The 19,199-nt window shown below is 47.3% G+C and overlaps 1 protein-coding gene across 2 annotated transcripts; it reads right to left on the reverse strand.

The window, feature by feature from the left end:
* Window positions 1-1,082: 1,082 nt before the first annotated feature.
* UBAC1 (UBA domain containing 1) lies at window positions 1,083-18,727 on the reverse strand. 2 transcript variants are annotated; one of them, XM_030961552.1, is made up of 10 exons: window positions 18,351-18,727; window positions 14,417-14,537; window positions 14,104-14,177; window positions 13,313-13,420; window positions 12,669-12,771; window positions 11,921-12,029; window positions 10,508-10,739; window positions 9,223-9,309; window positions 8,402-8,540; window positions 1,083-6,456 (listed from the first exon to the last, which is right to left on the reverse strand). In XM_030961552.1, exons 1-10 carry the CDS (start codon window positions 18,486-18,488, stop codon window positions 6,341-6,343), a joined length of 1,227 nt encoding a protein of 408 aa, XP_030817412.1. In that variant the 5' UTR covers window positions 18,489-18,727; the 3' UTR covers window positions 1,083-6,340. The 2 variants fall into 2 exon arrangements, with proteins under 2 accessions (XP_030817412.1, XP_030817411.1); XM_030961551.1 differs by having other exon boundaries at window positions 12,669-12,786; window positions 18,351-18,613.
* Window positions 18,728-19,199: the final 472 nt, after the last annotated feature.

A 19,199-nucleotide genomic window follows, 5' to 3' on the forward strand; every position in this document is an offset into this window, starting at 1 on the left:
TGGGCTGGAGCTGCTGCTCATCCCTGCTGGAGCACCCCAGGACATGTCCGTGTGCCGACGGCGCTCCGGGAGCTGCCAAACACACGCCAGTTCCAGCCCCTCCTGTCACTCACTCACACAGCAGCACCTCTTCATTTTTAAGGTGTGGATTTCTGACCAGACCTGCTGTACCAGTTTAGGTTCACAAGTGTCATTATCTAATAAGGTAATTTTTGTTTTAATTGTAAATTAGTGGAGAGCCAAACCTTTGAACTGTCCTGCTGCTGTGGTGTGCATTACAGCAAACCTGAGTTAGGGCCTGACACCACAAACACCTGCATTTAACATCACCACATTTACCAACGTGATCTGAACAAGGAGCATTTTGATGTCTCACACTCTAATTCTCCATCTCTCATGGGACACAATGAAAATCACTCTGAACTCCTCAGCAGTTGCTAAATAAACAGGCTGCTGGCAGGTTCCTTGCCCTGAACATGGAAGAAAATGCTAATTAATTAAAAAACCCCAAATGAACTCTACAGATTCTCTCTCCTTTACAGAAATAAACTCACACATTTCACCGCCATCAGTTACCTCCAAGGCACCCACAGAGAGGGCCAAGGCTTGGAAGTGCTTCCCAACGTCCCACAGCAGCACTGGCACCACGACAACCAGATGGGAATTCTGGTTACGTCACGTGCAGGTTGCTGCATCCCACCAGCTGCTGCTTGCTGGAGCTGTTTTCCTTAATGAGCGTTCCCTTGTTGGGAAAGAAAATATTTCAATTTGTCATTCAACAACTGTCAAGATAAATCCATCTTCAGTGGCACTGGAACATCCCAGGGGATCACCAGATCGTGTTTCACAAAGCCCTTGCAATGAATCTCCCCAAGAGCAATTTTTCCTGAAAAATACAGAAATACCTTCTGGGTGCAAAACCAGCTGCTGAACCAGGGTTTCCTGCACAAACTCTGTATGAGCAGCTCTCAAACCCCACTTTCTGAGAAACAATTCCAGCAACCTGTAGGTACAAGGAACACTGAACAACGTGGATCCACAAACCTTTGCTGCTCCTGCAAATGATGGTTCCAAACACCTTGTAATAAATCAAAAAACTTTATTTTGAAGATATATTATAAATGTACAGCACACACAACATCAGTGTCTGGGGTTATGTGTGAGCAGGTTTAAAGCCTCAGCATTCATTCCAGCCCTGGCCATGGGTTCCACATCTCCACACAAAACAATTCCAGGCTGAACAGGTCTGGCTTTGCCAACACCTCCCTGGCTTCCAGGAATATATTTCAGAACAGCAACTGCTTAGAATGATCACAAATTAGCAGCATTCCTTGCTTTTGGCCTGGAGGATTTCTGCAGGGAGCAAATCCTGCTGGTTTTCCTGCTCAGGGAGTGGTCAGCGACCCACGCGAGCGTGGCCAGAATGAATCCTGAATTCCACAGGCTCAGGGATGTCTGCCCTAGTTTAAGCTTCTGAAAAGTAATGTTACACCTTAGGAAGAGCTGTGCATGCCACACACTGGCATCAGAGCCAGATCAAAGTTATCCTATGCAGTACCTAATTGCTGTATACACAGGTGAAATGAGAAAATGTGAAGTCAGTACCTTGCAATGTAATTTTACTGGTGCTGCCTCGTGGGAAGTGCTGGGTAGCAAATCACATTCGTGTACAGTTCATTAAGCCATGATAAAAATATGCAAATTAAAAATCTCTACAGGCATCTGTTACCTGCTTGCAACAGAGACATTTGGGTTTGTGGGGCTTCGTTTAAAACGTGATCCAATTTCCTCCCTCTCCACAGAGCTTGATATAAAACTATACCCAAATTCAGTAAGAATTTAATGCATTTACATTTACTGAAGTTCACATGCTGCAAACAGGATCTGCATTGAAGATCTTCAAATCTAGGGCAAGAGGTCCTTAAAAAAACCCTTTTGCTACACTGGATGTGGGGATGGAGGTGAGAACCACCATGAGAACATTCACGTGGATGTAACAGCCCGTGCAGGGAGGTGGGGACTGCCCCTCACTGCCCTGCCACAGCCAGCACAAATCCTTCCAAGGAGGAGCTGTCCCAGAGAGGGGGATCCAGGCAGGATCTCCAGGACTCTCAGCTGGATGGAAACACCAGCTGGAAGCGCCGCTGTTCTGTTGGTTAATAAAAATGGTATTTATTATTAAAAGTAGAAAACTAGGATGGTTCCTTTGGATGAAACACTTGCTATCCTTTGCACAAGCCTTTGGGAAAACTGCCACTGGAGCAGAGCTCAGAGTAACCTGTGCCCCTTCCCCAGGCAATGTTTGCTGACTGTCGCTATACATTCGTTTGGTGCGATGCTTGTTTTGGTGTGAACGCCTACAAAAAGTAATTGGAACAGTCCTAACTAAAAAGGATTTCAAGACCCACTAAAGAGTTGCTTGGATATGAAAATCAATCTCTGAAATGGAAGTTTGCTTCCAGGAGAGAAGAAAGGGGGGAGAGGGGGTCAAGCTTTGGGTCAGGTCGGTGACAGGGGCTGCCGAGAAGCAGCCACGAGCTGGAGGCCTTGGAACTCGTGCAGGAGAGAAGCTCACACCTTCCCAGAGGAGGAGTGGCCTGATGGCTGCTTTGGGAACTGTGCAAGTCCATTTTGCAGCTGCATGGAGAACACAAAACGTCCTTGAAATGGTGCAAAGCCCAGCAGGGTGATCCTGTGTGACCATTCCCATGGAGGGATGCAGCAATCCCAAAGGAAGACACGCGTCCCTGCTCACCAGGAGAGGAGCAATGGCAGATTCTTTGGGCTGGAGCAGGGACAGAGGTTCAGCAGGAGGGTTACACCAGCTCAGGCTCACAGGGCAGGACAATCAAGGTCCAAGCTGCAAAGTAGCCACTGGCCTATTTTCCTAATACATCCCTTTAAATGCATCCCCCTAAAAAGAAGTATAAATATGAAGCCCTGAGAACAAACTTCCATGTAGTACATTGCCATTAAAAATATCAGCATTTTGGTGACACAATTTTAAGTTAGATATATTTCAATAAATAGCTGGCTACTTGCAAGAGGCCTGCAACATCAAAACGTACAAGATTGTCTGGCTACCAGTGGAGCAAAGAGCAGGAACTGTAAGAATCACACTATTAGTCACCCACCACCCCATCCCTTTCCTGCTCCATCTGCCAGGCTTCCAAATATTCCCTTGACCATGTTAAGAGAAAATTAACTCTGACATGTCTGTGCTAGTTGGAACTTGAACACCTGAGGTGCAAGCACAGGACCTGAGCCTGTAAATCCTCACTGCTGGGAGCAGCTCTTCCTCACAAAAACCTGCTGGTTTTATTTAACAAAAATCTTTCCAGTGTGTTCAGGATCTCTCACTGGCCCTCAGAGCAGATCCCCCAGTCCTGCACCCAGGGACAGCACAGCTCCTCACCAGGCAAAGCCACAACACATTCCCTGTGCCCCATGGCTGCACCTTCCAGCTCCAGCGTGGTGACACCTCAGCTTTTGCAGGTTTTCCAAAAACTGGGCCAATCTGTGCCTTTCCAAGCACAGGGGACTCAACTCCCCTCTGCATTTTCTGGGATGAAGCAGCAATCCCAGCCCTGGGGTGATGGGACACAGTCCCTGCTGTAATTCACACCCCAGCACCACTGATGTCTGGATCAATTCCTTCAACCTCATCAGGGGAGTTTTTGCTGGGTTTAAATCAACTCCTGGGCCTTGCTGCAAACACAACACCTCCTAAATTCTGGTCTCCTTCAGCTTTTGGCCACTGCAAACTTCAGTTCTCACAAGCCAAGCAGGGCTCTGTTAAAGCCATCCCAAACAACACCTCAGCTGTGGAAGTAAGTGTTGAGCTCTGGAATAACAAAATCCAGAAATAACCACATCTTCTCAAGCCTCCCAGCACCCTAAAATGCAGCATTCCTTTATCCCTAGGGTCTCTCAACTGCTGCTGCTGAACCTGGGCATTCTCACCTCCTATCACATAAGGATAATCTGTTTGAGTGGTGCTGTTCCCCACCCTTTGGAACAGCTCAGTGGCACTGAGGGGTGCTGCCATTCCAAGGGAGGCAGCTCTGAGCTCTTGCATCCCTCTGAGCTCTGCAGTCCAACCATGGACTCCTGAAATCAAACCCAGCATTTCCCAAGCCTTTACATTCTTCAAGAGCCACAACTGCCTCAAAGGATCTGTTTGCTCATTCTGAACCTCTTCTTACCCATTCAGAAGCCAAAAAACCTCCCACCAAACTACAGGGTAGTTTTTTCCCAACTTTGCCTTCTAAAAACACTCATTAAAAGGAATATTAACCACAATCCTGACTGTACAGGACATTTCTCTCTAATATTAAGAGCTTCAAGTAAAAGTGTCTTCTGGTATTATTACAGGTAAAAAGCTTCAGGAGTGAGCAAAAAAAAAAAAAAGGATTAAATAATCAAAACCTTTCATAAGACCACAATATTCAGTCACAGCTACTCATGAGTAGCTGTGCTGAGCTCACTGGGGTGCAGGATCAGGCTCCTGGCTTCAGTTACAGGACAAGGTTATAATTTCATGTCATGTCAGTCTATTCTTAGCAAGAGCCCACAAAAATGGTTTTACTGTCCAATTTGAACAGAAGAAACATCTCTATAAAGCTTGGAATTTCTAAATGTAGAAGTAAATATTTCAGCAGTCATCAACTGTAAAGCTTAATATGAAATTACAAAATTAAAAAAAAATAAAAGAATCCTGGGATAGTAAGACAAGATAAAATCTCAGGCTGTTTTGATTTCCCCACCCTTCATATTAATTATGAGAAATTGGCAACTTCAGTGCCTCAGCTGCATAACAGCACAGAGCAGATGCCAAGTTCAGGCCAAAACTTGTTGTAGGGTTTCAGGTTGCATCTTGCTGCACTTTTGTTTAAAAAAACCCAACTGCACCTAAATCCCTCCCACAGCTCAGAGGTGACTTGCTCAGGATCTCCCTGTCTGACAGGACACCTTTGTGCTGTTCAAGCACAGCGTCTCCACCTGGTTTCTCTGCAAGATTTGCCTCTTCTGCCTTTCCTGCAGGGCTGTGAAGCACAAGGCATGGCAGGGATAATGACAGATGTCAATCATGTTGCACTAAGTTGAAAAATAAACCCCTTTTTTTAGCAGACTGCTAAAAAAGTAACACCTTCAGAGCCCAGTCATAAACACCAGCTGGATATTCACAGTGAGTTCTGTTCTTAATAGCTCAGAATTCCTCTCTGAAATCTCAAGTCAGTCTTCTGGCAAAATAGGAAAGACCCAGCCTGACATTCTTGGTATGACCATGGTAAAAATAAGTATAAAGAAAAACCCACTTCTAACTTAAAGATAGCAATTTCAAGCGTGCTTTAAATACCTTAAACAAGATACAAACCTGTGTGGTTCTGCTGCTTTACAGAACCCCAGCAAACCCCCCATGCAATTCAGCTGCTTTTTTTTTGTAAACAGAATAAAACCCCCACAAGCCCCTTGCCAAAACTGTGCACATAAAAATAGGAAAAAAAAAAAACCACTGTGTGAACATATCCCTCCTTGCAATGGGATATGGCAGAGTGTGAGCTTAGGAATTGCAGCCACTTGGGAATCCAAGTCTTGATGTGGTGAATTCTGTGGTGAAAGAGATCCTGCACCTTTTATGGTACCTGACAGAGAACCTCCTGCAAGTACAACCCCAGTGGGACTGCAACAACACTAACGCAGCAAATAAATAGGAAAAAGTAATGCTATTTATTAGAATTCCATCTCTGAATGATTCTGCTTCAATTAGAATGCCAGATAAACAAGCTTGGATAGAAATGTGCTTGCCCTCCCAAGATTTGGGCTTTTAAAAAACATTTCCTAAGAATCAATTTTTTTTTTTTAAAAAGCAGTTTTGCAATTTGATAAGAGCTATAAATTAATACTGTATGGAGATGATTAATATCCTATGCTAGTGGTCAGTGACCTTTTGTAAACACCAGCCAGATCCTAGCAAAACTGGCCAGAAAACTGTCACAGGCCTTTTGAACGAGCAATATTTCTTTCCAACAATCAGATTCTTAAGTGTTTTCACAAAACCTTTTTCCTATTTTTTTTTTAATATATATACTTTATTTTAAACCTAATACCTGAAAACATGAACAAATCCTCAAACCTCTTCCACTAGCACTAAATCCACAAGGCAACTCACTCCTGTTGGCCGTAACTACGAAAGCTCTCGTGCGAGAGACCCCTCCAGCCAGGATTTCCCCCTTCCCTCCCTTCCCTCCACCCCTTCCCCACCATCCAGGCAGCCTCCTGAGGAGGTGGAGGGGGAGTGAGGCCAGGGGGAAGTGGCACAGTGCACTGGCAGCTCCCTCTACGTGCGATTCAGTGTCTGGAAGATTCGGGAGATCTGTAACATCACCGGCCCCGTCTCGGGATCGTTCATCCACTGAGTGCTGTTCAGGGGGTTTTCAAGCATATCCTCGAAGGCTGCCAAGAAAAAGGGATTGCAACTGTTAGTCCTTCAATGTTTGGGAGGTCTCAACAGCAGGACAGTGAGAAATAGCTGCAGCTGAAAGGCAGTGCTCAGGAATGGTGGGGATACACGCTGGGCACTCCCGAGGGTCCCGAGCCTGGGATGATGCCACAGGCTTTGTGCTTTCCTCCCTTCCCAGCACTGAACTCACTGCAGACAGTGATTAAATGCTCAGCCTGGATTACAGGCCAGCCCACAAAACCTCAAGGACACGAGGCTGAAAAGGTAAAGCCTTAACAAATGTGTCCAGGCCTCTGTCTCCAGGATCATGCCATGGAATTTATCCATTCCTGAACACTTTGCTGCAGCTCCATTCCTCTGATCAAAGCTTTTTCCACATCCCAGCCTGGATTTATTTCCTCTCTGGTACTTAACCAAGGCAGTTCATGGAAAGCACAGTCACCCCTTGCCTGCTCCCTGTGCTAAGTGGTCCAAATATTCTGTCTTTACAATAAGCTTTGCTGTTTGTTTGCCTTTCTGTTGTTTTCTTTGACTGTTTCTAGTTTTGACTTTTCTACTCATGCTGAAGGAACCAGGCAGGCACTGCAAGAGCTGAGCTGCCAATGTGGCAGAGGAATGGGCCAGGCACTGATTTAAGCCCTTGGACAGCCACTGAGCTGGGCTCCTGGGCGTTTGGAGCCAGTCATCACAGAATGGGACAAAAAAAGCAGCTGCACACTCACCAAAATGTCAGTGTTGTAAGAGCCTGGCCCAAGGTCAGGGTTACTTTTCCCAGGAGTGCCAGTGCACAAAGCTCCAGTGCCCAGCACCTCTGAAAGGCTCCTCATTAATACCTTGCTCAAGGTCATGCAACTTGCCTCCAGGAAAGCCCAAAATAAAACCCAGATCTCCCCTTTCAGCACTTGAACTATTTTCTTTAACACAGACTCACAAGCTTAAAACTAAAGATTTATCAATATTCTGTAAGGAGCTCATTAAATGCAAACCCTCATTATTAAAACCTGTGACATAAGCAATTTGCAGATGCATAATTAGGAATTTATTCTCTGATGTCCATCCAAGCTCCATGAGCTCCTATAATGGCATTTCAATTTCTATTTATATTCTGAGCTGCAGTGTGGAACCCCTGTTGGAAATGAAGAGACCATTTGTTCAGAAATCAAGAGTGGGAAGGTTCTGCTCTTGAATTATTTAAAGGCTTGCAAACTCTCCTAATTAAAGTAGTATTTTTAAAGGCTCTCTTGAATGAGCTGTGCACACAGCCTTTATTTAAAAGCATTGCTTCAAATAAGTTTTGAAGCCAAAAATTAAATGCAAAACTTTTTACATCTACATGACAGAGCCAGTCATTGTTCTGTATTGTCAAAAAGAACAATTCCTCAGGGATTTGGGGCTCTGTCAGTCTCCTCAGCTGGGCACACACAGCCTTCTGACCCTGAGCACACAGACTTTACTCAAGCAAGGGGAAGGGTGTTTTCCCACTCTATCTCCATTTTGACAGGCAAAGCCTTAGCTTAACCTTCTTGTTTGGATATTTTTCCACAAGTTCCCTTCTGTCTCAGTGATCAGGCCTCACACACAGGGAGCTGCACAGCCTTGTTTTTTCTGTGAAATAATCAGAGTTCTAGACAGACATTCCTGATTTTTCCCCTCGTGGCCAAAGGGAGCACACAAAAGGTCTCCTAAATCCACAAAACATTGCAGCCAGCAGCTATTCAAGTTCTGAGTTCAGCAAGTGTAATCCTGGGGAATTACAACCATTCCTGGGACAGCCCCCAGGCCTGCTCTGGGCTCAGCTGAGCTGCAGGATGGAGCAAACAAACAGAGCTGCAAGGGAGGAGCAGGCTCAGAGCTGCCCCTATCCCCCAGAGGGGGCTGTCACCATCACCTCTGATTGGATTTCCTGGCAAACCCAGCAGGAACCCACACAGGACTTACCTAGTAGAGTTTTAGGGTTGGTGAGCCCTAACTGTACCACTGGGTTTTCTAAGATGGCTTGGAAGAGAGGGCTGTTGGTGTCAATGCCCTTATCTAAGTCCTCTGGAGAAGGTTTTCTGTCTCCCAGCAGCCACTCACACTGAAAGAAATCAGCAGGCACATCAGACTTTATTAGAACCATAGTGTCTCTACTCAAAAGTTTTGCTAATGTGGCATTTTAAAAATACTTTTCCCTCTCCCAGTTAAAGCCTGAGGTGTACATTTCTTTTCACACATTCATTTGTGCCATCCAACCCAATATCCTCTCTCCAACAGCAGCCAGCACTGGATACTGAAGAGAGGCTTCCCTGGCTGTCAGCTGTGTCCACAAAATTCTCCTTAATATACAGCAAGGGACTAATCAATTCTGGAAAAACTTCCTGTTTTCTGATTCCAGACACTGTGGAAGCATTGCTGCCAAATGGTAATTTACACATTACATGGCTTGAATCCATCCTGGATCATTGAGTCCTGTCCTAAACCAGTTATCCTTGGGAATACCCTCTCCTTCCTCATGACAGCACAATCTCACACTCTGGTGAGGGAGTTTCTCAAAGGCTTTTTGACAGCCCAGCCTCAGCCTCACAGACCCTGAGCTCCTCTGAGGAGTCCAGACCCTCTGCAGTCATTCCAGTTGTGTATCCAATTTCAAGGAGGCACAGAATTTGTGCTCCTGAATCTTCAGTAGCAGTTTACTTTCTGACAGATCAAAACCTGATCCAGTCAAGGAAAAGAAGCATCAGTGGGACAGACCCTTGGAGCAGCAAGGATTTTGTACTCACAGCTGCATTTTGCTGGTTGTTGTTCACTCTGAGTGCATCCACCACTTCCTTTTCATCAAATCCCATCTCCATCAGGGCAATGACAGCCTAGAGCAAAACCCCACAGCTTAATAAATCTTACATTTAGATCAGAAATGAGTGAATCATATCCCTTCACCTTCTGTGCACAGCTTTATGTGAGGTAAAATCCCCTCATTATTTCCACATGCAGAGCACTCAGTAATTTTATTAACAAAGTTTTCAAATATTCTATATCAAAAGTGTCTTTATTATGGAAGAATTAAAAATCTTAAGAGTGAAGGTAGTTCCTACCCTCAACACTGGAAACTGAATGCAAGGCAAAGAGCAAGTGTACCTGGGGTAGAAAAGAGAAGGAAAATGAGGAAAACCCCTCATTCTGGAGCTCCTCTCCTGTCACAAAGCTCTTGCTCACATCTCACTAACAGATCAGTGATGTGCATCTGTGGTTCTTTCACCCCATTTAATTTCACTTCCCAGATTTATTACACTGCTGGTGAGTGTGATTTAGACAAACATACCCAGATAATGGCACCAGAATGTTTCATTGTTTAGAAATTGCACCCAGGCCTCAAGCATATTTGCAGCTCTTGACCCAAATCTCAGAGCAGCCAGCTGTAAACCCAAGGTGCCACAGAGCCCCTCCTGGTGTGCTCCCAGTGGGGGAACAACACATTCCCACTGCAGGTAATGCTGTGCTCTGAACAAAGGGCAACTTCTGTCCTGGCTGCAAGACTTCAACCTGCTGCTGGTACTTTGCCTTGTCCCCTAAAACAATAATGTCCTTCTGTCCTTTCCACAGAACCATGGAATGGTTTGGGTTGGAAGGAACTTTAGAGATCATGCAGCTCCAACTCCCTGCCAGGAGCAGGGACACTTTGCACCACCTCAGGGTTTTCTGACCCCATCCAGCCTTTTCTACAGCCAAAGGATGTACTCCTGTCCTGCCACCCTTCCTTCCCAGCCTGCAGTGAAAACAGCAATGCCAGGGGTCTGGAGCTCATGTCAGCCCCCTCAGAGAGTTTCCAGGTGCAGAAGTAACAGTGCCTTTCATGTAGATCCTGCCATCCCAGACAGTGATGCATTCCTGAGGTAAAATCCCTGAATTGAAACACTCCCTGAACACCTCACTGAAACACTGCCAAGCCAGCACAACACCCATCTACCCAGAGGGCCCATTTCATTTATGAATGAAACATTTGGATTTTATGGTGCCCATGAGATCCCTCCCAGTCCCACAAGCCCCACAGGGATAAGCAGCACCCACCCGTGGGTCTGGACGAAATTCTCTTTTCCTGCGGATCTTCTTGAAGATTTCAGTCAGCTCATCCTTGGCCTCCTCCCCGCCCTCCTCCGAGCTGGGCCCTGCAGCTGCCTCAGCAGAGGAGGCAGCACCTTCAGCTGGGGCTTCTGCAGGGGCAGAACCTGGCAGAGGAGCATCCACAGAAGGGTCATCAGCGTGTTCTATCAACCACTCCATGGCCTGGGTCACGGACATGCTGCAAAACACAGGAGAACAGCACTGAGGATGTGCAGCCACGCTCCATGTGCACTCATTTATTCCCATGCTGGATGCACCTGCAGGTTAATTAGCACCTGAAAACTCATAAAGAAAGTTTTGAAGCAAATCTCAGAGCACCTCAGTTCTCTGAGTATCCACGATCATCTCTGAATCTGGGAAAAGAGAGGCTCCAAGTGCAGCTTGGACCTGCAACCCAGATTCTGAAAGGCATTTCTGAGGGGGTCACCTCACCCTCTGCAGCACCTGCACAGTTTCCCAAAGAAGCACTGGCTGTTTGCAGCTGTGGACAGAACTGCCAACAAAGCACGTTCCAAATCTGCACTGGAGCCACATCTCAGGTGCCAAGGGCTCTGCTCCTCAGGGACAGGGGAGCAGAACACCATGGGGTGACACCATCACTGGCTGTGCAGCGTCACTGCTCCAGCTAATGGAGCCTCAGAGCCCCCAAACACCTCTCCCCAACAGGCAGAAAGGAAAGAGCCAAGATAACAGTAGTGCAAGGAATGTGGAATTCCATTTGCCACACAAGAATTACTGCATATTCATGGAAGGGAAAAGCCTTTGCCTATTTGGCTTTTCTGTTACAACATGAAAGCTGCAGGACAGCAGGGGAGAAAGTCTTACTGAGATACTGGAAAAGTGTGATTGGAATATGTTGTGGACTCTATCACCAAAATTTTTCAAGAATTGCCTAACAAACCCCTCTTAGGAGTGAGGCAGTACAGCTGCCTGTTCTTGGGGCATGAGAAGAACTACATAACCTCCTACTTAACTGCAGTTGCTCCCTGGACTTCACAATATTCTGGGAATTTTTTAAAGATCAGCACAAAGTATATTTGTACAGCTGAAAGGCCAGTGTGGATGGGCTAAGTCTGCCCTTTCCTCTGTAAAATCTGACTTTGAAAGCTGAAGAAAATGTGAGTTTGATACTTGGAAACAGTGCCAGCCTGGCAGCCCTGTGACCCCCAGCCCTTGCAGAGCACATCCAGCCCTGATCCCCCTCCCCTGTGCCACCTGCGCTGTGCCTGAGGCAGCACTTCTTGGAGTTCAGGCTTTCTCCAGCCCCCACTGAGGTGACCCATATAAGGAGACCAAAAAGATGCAAATGTGTGTTGAAGCAGATCTGTGTTGAAGTGCCAGGCAGTGCTGGCCACTCACTGGTTCAGCCTGAGGGCTTTGACAGCTCTGCTCTCCGGGAAGCCCATCTCGGTGAGCTGGCGCAGCGCGATCTCGTCCACCCTGTCCTCCTCATCCTCATCCAGCATGGCTGCACACACACAAACAAAACAGAGCTCACATTCATTCCAGCCTCACATAAACCCCTGTGTCAATGGAAAGGCATGTGTTAAGTTCAAGCCCCATTCTCTCTCCCATCCCTTCTTTTGTTTCTGCCTCCACTTTGCCACCTCATCATGTAATTTGCTGCACTCAGCTCGCTCTGGCTCAGATTGATTCTTCCAGGACAAAGACTTTGTCCAGATGTGTTCAAGATCTCAGACAAAAGGCCACTAACTCTCACATGACCATGGGATTTCCATACAATTAAATATATGAAGATCTATTAAGCATTTTTCTAGAAATTAAGCTGGATGTGACCGTAGCAGATCTCAAGGATGGGCATTTCTGCCAACCTGATCCAAAGCCACCATCTCTCCTCATTTTATTACATCCTTGTGAATTTTCAACTATTCTTTACCATCCCTACTAATAATTTTAAATGGAACTTCTCACCCATCCCAAAGTGACCTTTTATATCCATGCTTTTTATTCAAGGTGGAACTTTTGCCACAAAGTTTTCAGCAGCTTTGCTGCCACATCAGTGTCTGAACTTTACTCTGAGCCCATTCCTATGCTCCAAAAACAAATTCCCAGCATTGAACCAACAACTCTAAAGATATGTGCATACCATTTGCCTTCTTAAATAGTTCAACTGCATCTGGGTTCAGTGCTAGCAGTTTCTGTGCAACTTCTATGAGAGACACTAAAATCTTCCGGAGCTCTGTCTGGAACTGCAAGAAAGGAAACTGTCAAAGCATTTAGACAGGAAGTTACCAGCTATCAGTGAATCTTAATGTATCTATTGTTAGTAACACAGCAGCAGCCTGGCCCTCTGTACACTAAGTTGCTTTATTAAGGCTTTATTTTCATTGTTTAGTCTCTCAGGAGGTCTGGGACCTTCCTGTGAAGTGTTACATGGAAGCAAAAGCTCCTGGGCAGAAAGGTCCTGTTTATTTCCACCACACCCCATGGGCAGTGGTCAAGGAAGGGAAATAAACCACAGGAAACCCCTGAATTAGTTAAGACTGAAGAAATAAAACCCCATAACTTCACATTTTCCAAATCTTTTTCCAAGCACAAACAAAACGTTTTAAATCATAATTTAGGACGGTATTTTATCACCACGTGTCTAAACATTAAGCTATTTCATAGACATTACAGACATCTGAATTTCTCTTATAGAAAAAAAGAGAACTGCATTAAAAATTAATAAATAAACAGAAAGCAGCCTGTTAGGCTGTGGGTGAGTGAGTTGAGAGATGCAGTACTTACATCCCTCATGTTGTGGTGGGTCACGCTGCGGTCCACGCTTCGGGCGGGCAGGTTGGCAGTGGCTTTGAGGATGGCATCCTTGTCAGGAGCCTTCTGCTCCTGCTTCCTCTGCAGGGAAGGGAACAGGAACAGGTTTCATAACCCAATAGGCACAGCACAGAGTTTCATATTCCTCCCCAAGAAACCAAGCAGGGCTCTGTCACTTGTAATGCCATGGATTAACAGCCCCAGTGTCATCCTGCAATTACAGAGCTCAGCTGGGCCTGTTGGGCTGCCCCACTTTCAGTCCTTACACCTAAACATGCAGGGAAATTCCAGCACAAACAGGGACAGTGATGGATCCCAGAGAACTTGGAGGCCTCTGAGTTTATGTGATACATCAACGTGCACCAACACCATCCTGACCCTCAGGAACAACTCCAATAAAACAAAATAAAACAGTCAATGGCAACATTCCAGCTCCAGAGGCCGGTTAGAGGGCGACAGAAGGCAACCTGACAGCAGGCCAACATATTTCTTTGTGTTTTCTAACAAACTAAGGCACTTGCTGAACTGTATTTTAGTTATTAGATATTTGTTCAAAGATCAAATCTATAACATTTTCACAGAGTGTATCTGTGTGTTTTATTTTAAGGCAAATGTTCTCAGAATGACAGCTAAAAATGCAAAATCAGCTTCCTCTAAGTATGGAAGAAATAGGGAGCAGCATCTGCCTCTCCAAGAGAGTACATCACAGAAACCCTTCCCCACATCATCAATAAAGCAGTTAATCCAAAGTGTTCCAGACTCACTTTCTCCTCTGCAACCACATCTGACATCTTGGGGAGCAGCGTCGGCGCGCGCTTCTTGACCAGCAGCAAAACATCTGTGAGAGAGAGAGAGAGAGAGAAGGGCACTGCCACAGGTTAGAGAGTCAGGGAGAGCAGCTCTGCAAGATACCCCTCAAATTTAACTGCTCCTGGGGATGAATTTTGTGTTAGTTCCATTTATTTAGCTTCCTATGTCAGAGCAGAGAGAAAATCTTAAAAAACCGTTTGGAACGTGCCAGATGAAACCCAAGCTCCTCCTTCCAGACTGATAAAATTCAAACCCAGACAATCTCACCTCTGTCCTGAATGTTCTCCTCCAACACTGTTTTTGTGTCTGTCAGCACCTTCTCAGAAGTAGCATGGATCAGCTTGTGATGTGTCACAGTTTTGGGATCCTCCAAGCTCCCAGGAAGACACTGCAGGAGACAATAAACGCTGCAGATCAGAAAGAGAAATGAGGCTCCTCATGCATCTGGCACTCAGGATCCTCCACATACAAACTCTGCATCATTTCCTGCCTTCTCAAGAGCTTAAGCCAGAAGTCAGTGCACATAAAACATTTTATTAAAGAAAATGAGGTTTGATTTGTGCCTGTGTGGGTGGATTTGTGCTTTCTCAGGACATCTCTCTCACACTAAGCTCTGGAAGTGCTGGAGATTTGGAGCAAAGCAAGGATGCTCCAGGACCCACTGCCACGTTAATTCTGATCACTGAGGTCCCTCAGAAACTGGTTTCACAAAGCAAAAATGCAAATCTACCAAGAGCAGCAGTGTTTTACAGGAGGGAAGGCTGGAATGATGCATGTCCTCATTTGGAGTGTCCAAACAGGACAGACTCCCTGCCTCACCTCGTAATTATTATTTACTCTCTGAGTAAACAAGGCACTGCCAGGAGTGATTTGGGTTTCTCTGACCTTAAACTGGGCAGTTTCTGCACCTTGTTTCAAGCTGAAATCAAGAGATTTGCCTGCTGGAGCCCTAACCTGGGTTCCTGCTGAAAGGGCTGAACTAAAGTTCCACTCACAGCTCTTCCTCCCAACCATAAATAATCAGAATACAATGGATTTTTTTCTGTGCTCATTTCCTTATTGCGATTCTAAATTGCATGTCAATTAATTCACCAGGAAATCAGTTCAAATCCTAAAAAAAGAGTGCTCACACAGGCCTTGAGCTGCCTCCTCCCCACACCAGAGTGGCTCCAGATGCACAGTGAAAGATTTCAGGAACATTATTCCATCAGTGCATCTAGAGGCTTCCAATTTGTTTGAGTGCAAGGCAAAGAAAGCAAAGTGCTTGCAATTCCAGAAAGGCAGGATTAGAAATAACAACCTGAAATTGCTGTTCTCACCACAAAACAGGACACTTCACACAGACCTTGCCTGCTCTGCCCACAGCAAACAGCTTTTAATGCCACTTCCAAATGTTCCTACCAAGCCACTTCCACCATGTCTGCAGGAGAGAGTGTTCACCTCTAGTGCAACAGAAACCCCACTGAAAATCCCTAATTTTGGTGCTGTTCATCACCAGCCTCCTGCAAAGGAGCCTTTTTAGTCCACCACCACCTTTCCTGCTGCCTGCAGCTGATGGAAACTCAGCTCCCTGCTGTTTGTCCAACAGAACATTCCTGTTCCCAACACGGATCCCAGCCCTCACCTGAACCTGGCTGTGGCTCTGATGCCTCCCTGAGATTGAGGTGAGAATATTTGAGTGCTGCTTTGTCTAACAGGAGCCTCTCAGGGAGCCTGCAGCCCAAGAAGTGCTGAACCCAGGCCAAAGAACACATTACCAGCTGGGAGCACCTCCTGCAATAGAGCTGATAAGGGGCCCCAAATGCCTGGGGACATCAGTGGAACATCTCTGCAAACCTGCTCAGAACATTCCTGTCACAGATCCTGAGGTGAGAGGAGCTGAAAGGGGCAGCTGGGAGCTGGTTTTGGGGTGGACACACAGATCTACTTCCATTTCCCCCAGCACATATTAAAAAAAAAGTATGTGGGGATAATCACATAATAATGTGGGCAGCAATTAATCATAAAACTAATAGGTAAAAGTTTAAGCAAAAAAATTAAAGTTTTGTGGATACCAATTCTTATTTCCTGTTCTTCCAACCACTTTAGTAACAACTGCAGAGAATAACAGGGCAGATATGGGCACTAGAGACACCAAAGAGGCTGCTGAGTGAAACTCCTGGCTTATCTTCACACTTTAAATGCCCTGGAAATGGAAAAAACACCTGACCAGCAGTGCCTTTACTCATTCTCACCTTTGCTTTTTAATTCTGGAGTTGCCAGCAGGCTGCTCTGCCTGGCAGGGGACAAACATTTGTCACAGGTGCCTGAGCAACTGCTGAAATCCTAATCCCTGGGGATGCCAAACACCTCTTGCAAAGCTTGGAACCCTGGTAAACCACAAGGCTTTGTTTGTTTTAAAATACAGAAAAACCTTTTTTTTGTTTGCTTTTAATAACAAACGTTTGAAAATAGCCCTGACACTCCCTCCTATTAAACTTGGGTGGTTTAAACCATCTGTTTAAACAAATATTAAAGGTAAGGGGGAAAACCAGTGGGAGAGGTTTATTTCTTTGTCTAACAAAAGAGCCCAAAACATCAAATTTGGGGGAAATAAAAACATCAAGAGTGGCACTTCAGAGATCAGCCAGCATCTGAAAGTTATGGAGGGAAAAGTGGCCACTTCCCCAGCTGCAACCTGCTACAGACATCTCCCTCTGCTTCCTGAAAGATTTCAAATTTCAGAGACATTCAGGACTCAAACATCAGTCTCTTGGAAAAGGTGGCTGCAGAAATCATCTCAAGGTGTTGCCAAGATTTAGTCCATAAGCAGGAGCCATGATTTCTCCAGGTCTGTTTCACCCCTCCACAAAACTATTTAATGGAAATCCACCCCAGGATGGATCTGTGCACAAAGCAGCAGAAATTGAAATCAAATATCACCCTGAGTTATCAAATTGTGCCTACACCTGCTCTGTGTCAGTGTGAAGCCATTTCTCCTTGTCCTGTAGAGCTCCATCCCTCTCTCCCTGTTTCCTTCAGGTGCTGGAAGGGTTCCTGGGCACCTTTATTTCACCCAGGAAACAAAACCTTTAACCCTTCAAACAGGAGCTAAGTGGTTACAAATTACAGGGATCTCCTATTGCACAGGTTTTATGTAAAAAAAAAAAAAGTCATTGCAAGACTCTAAAGGCAAACCCCCCACAATCAGATGTGATTTAGTGAATTGTGCTGGCAGAGGGAGGGGCTGAGGCTGCAGCCTGTGCCAGCTCTGGGCTTGCAGTCCCTCAGGAAGCAATGCAGCAGGTCAGGGGTGAGCTCCAGGCTGCTGCTGTCACTCAGGACAGCAACCCCGGCTGTGCCTGAGCCTCCTCCCAGCCCAGTCTGTGCTGCCCTGCCCTGCTGCCCCTGCCTGGGCACCTCCTCCCTTCCACACTGACCCTCTGGCCACCTCCACCAAGGTCTCCTTGTTTAGAGCACAGGAGAGCTTTGATCTCCCCCCAAAACCCCTCAGCTGCTCCAGTGCCAGCCCAGGGGGAGGCTGCACTCAGATTTGAACACAACAGGCAATTTCTCCTCAGTTCCTACCTTCCTCCTGCGCTCAGACACAGAACAAACCAGGCTAGAGACCAGCTAGCCACAGAAACAAACCAGGCTAGAGTCCAACTTGCCACGGAAACAAACCAGGTGAAGTCCAGCTAGCCACAGAAACAAACCAGGTTAGAGTCCAACTAGCCAAGGAAACAAACCAGGTAAAGTCCAGCTAGCCACAGAAACAGACCAGGTTAGAATCCCACTCCCACAGCACGGGCAGGAGCTGGGCATCCCTGACACTGCTCCAAAACACACCCCAAACTCTGGAACCAAACATTCCCAAGTGATCTCTGCCCAAATCCTCCTTTACCAACACCCAAAACTCTCCAAGAGGGGTTTTTATTTCCACCTGGAACAGTTTTACAGCAATTCGGGGGGGACAGCAGACACAGTGAACCAGGACACAAAGGCACCTGTGCACCCGAGCTGATTCCCCCTCCTTTTAGAGCCACTACAAGGCAGTTGGAAGAATCAGTTTTCCTCACGGGACAGTTTTCCTTCCCCTGAACTGTTAATTCCGGTGGTTCCCTCGGTCCCCGATGATCTCCAGCCCCAGCCCCGCCGGGTTCCGGGCGCTCCCGGTGGCCCAGCCCGGTCCCGGTGGCCCAGCCCGGTCCCCGTTCCTTACGTGCTTCAGGCACCGCTCCTTGAGCTTCTCCACCGTGGTGTCCTCGGGCACCTCCTCCAGCCACTCGGCGCCCTCCATAGTGCACACATGGAGCCTCAGCACCTTCCCCGCAAAGATCTTCTCCTCTTGCACGAACATCGCTCCCGCTCCCGGTGCCGCCGCCGCCGCCGCCGCCTCAGCAGGCCCCGGGCAGCTCCCGGCCGCCCATGAAGGTGACCCCGCCCGGCCCGGGGGAGCGGCGGCCCGGCCCGGGCGGCGCGGGGAGCGCTCCGGTCGCTGTGCCCGGCGCGGCCCTGCCCGCTGGCACCGCCGGTGTCACCGCCCGGGCCCCGCCGTCCCTCCGGGGACACGGCGGCGCTCCCGCCGCGGCCGGAAACGGAAATGCTGGGAACGGCAGGGGCATGCTGGGAGATGTGGTTCTACCCCGGTGGGCTTCTCCGGAAGTGAAGGCGTAAAACCCCCCTCCCCTTCACGCCCCTGGGCGGGCAGTTGAGTTTTCAATCTCTAATAAACCTTTAATAAACATTCAGTGAATTATTAATGACACTTAATGACGTTTAATGACGTTTAAGACCGTTTATCAACGGCTCCGCTGCGCCGCAGTTAATATGGAGTTGCCCCGATGCATTGTGGGATCGCGGTTTCTCCCCGTGTCCCGGTGCGCGCTGGGACTGCGGCGCTGCCCGGTGCATGCCGGGAGTTGTAGTTCCGTCCCGCGGGGCTCGGGGGTCCCTGAGGCGGCCCGGGCAGGGATGAGGGGTCGGGGACACTGCGGGGACACCGGGAGGCACCGGGGCGGTGCTGCTGTCCCGGCCGGGGCGGGACGGAGCGGCCGGGGCGGCGGGCGTT

Source organism: Camarhynchus parvulus, chromosome 17, assembly GCF_901933205.1.
Source record: "Camarhynchus parvulus chromosome 17, STF_HiC, whole genome shotgun sequence".
Taxonomy (NCBI): domain Eukaryota; kingdom Metazoa; phylum Chordata; class Aves; order Passeriformes; family Thraupidae; genus Camarhynchus; species Camarhynchus parvulus.

What these genes read in the sequence shown, in the direction of transcription:
- UBAC1 (XM_030961551.1), bottom strand. Translation starts at nt 18,488, where the DNA reads ATGTTCGTGCAAGAGGAGAAGATCTTTGCGGGGAAGGTGCTGAGGCTC. An exon ending in AGGAGCGGTGCCTGAAGCAC is followed by an intron (nt 14,538 to 18,350) that starts GTAAGGAACGGG and finishes TGTCTCCTGCAG; the next exon opens with TGTCTTCCTGGGAGCTTGGA. An exon ending in ACAACCAGCAAAATGCAGCT is followed by an intron (nt 8,541 to 9,222) that starts GTGAGTACAAAA and finishes GATTTCTTTCAG; the next exon opens with TGTGAGTGGCTGCTGGGAGA.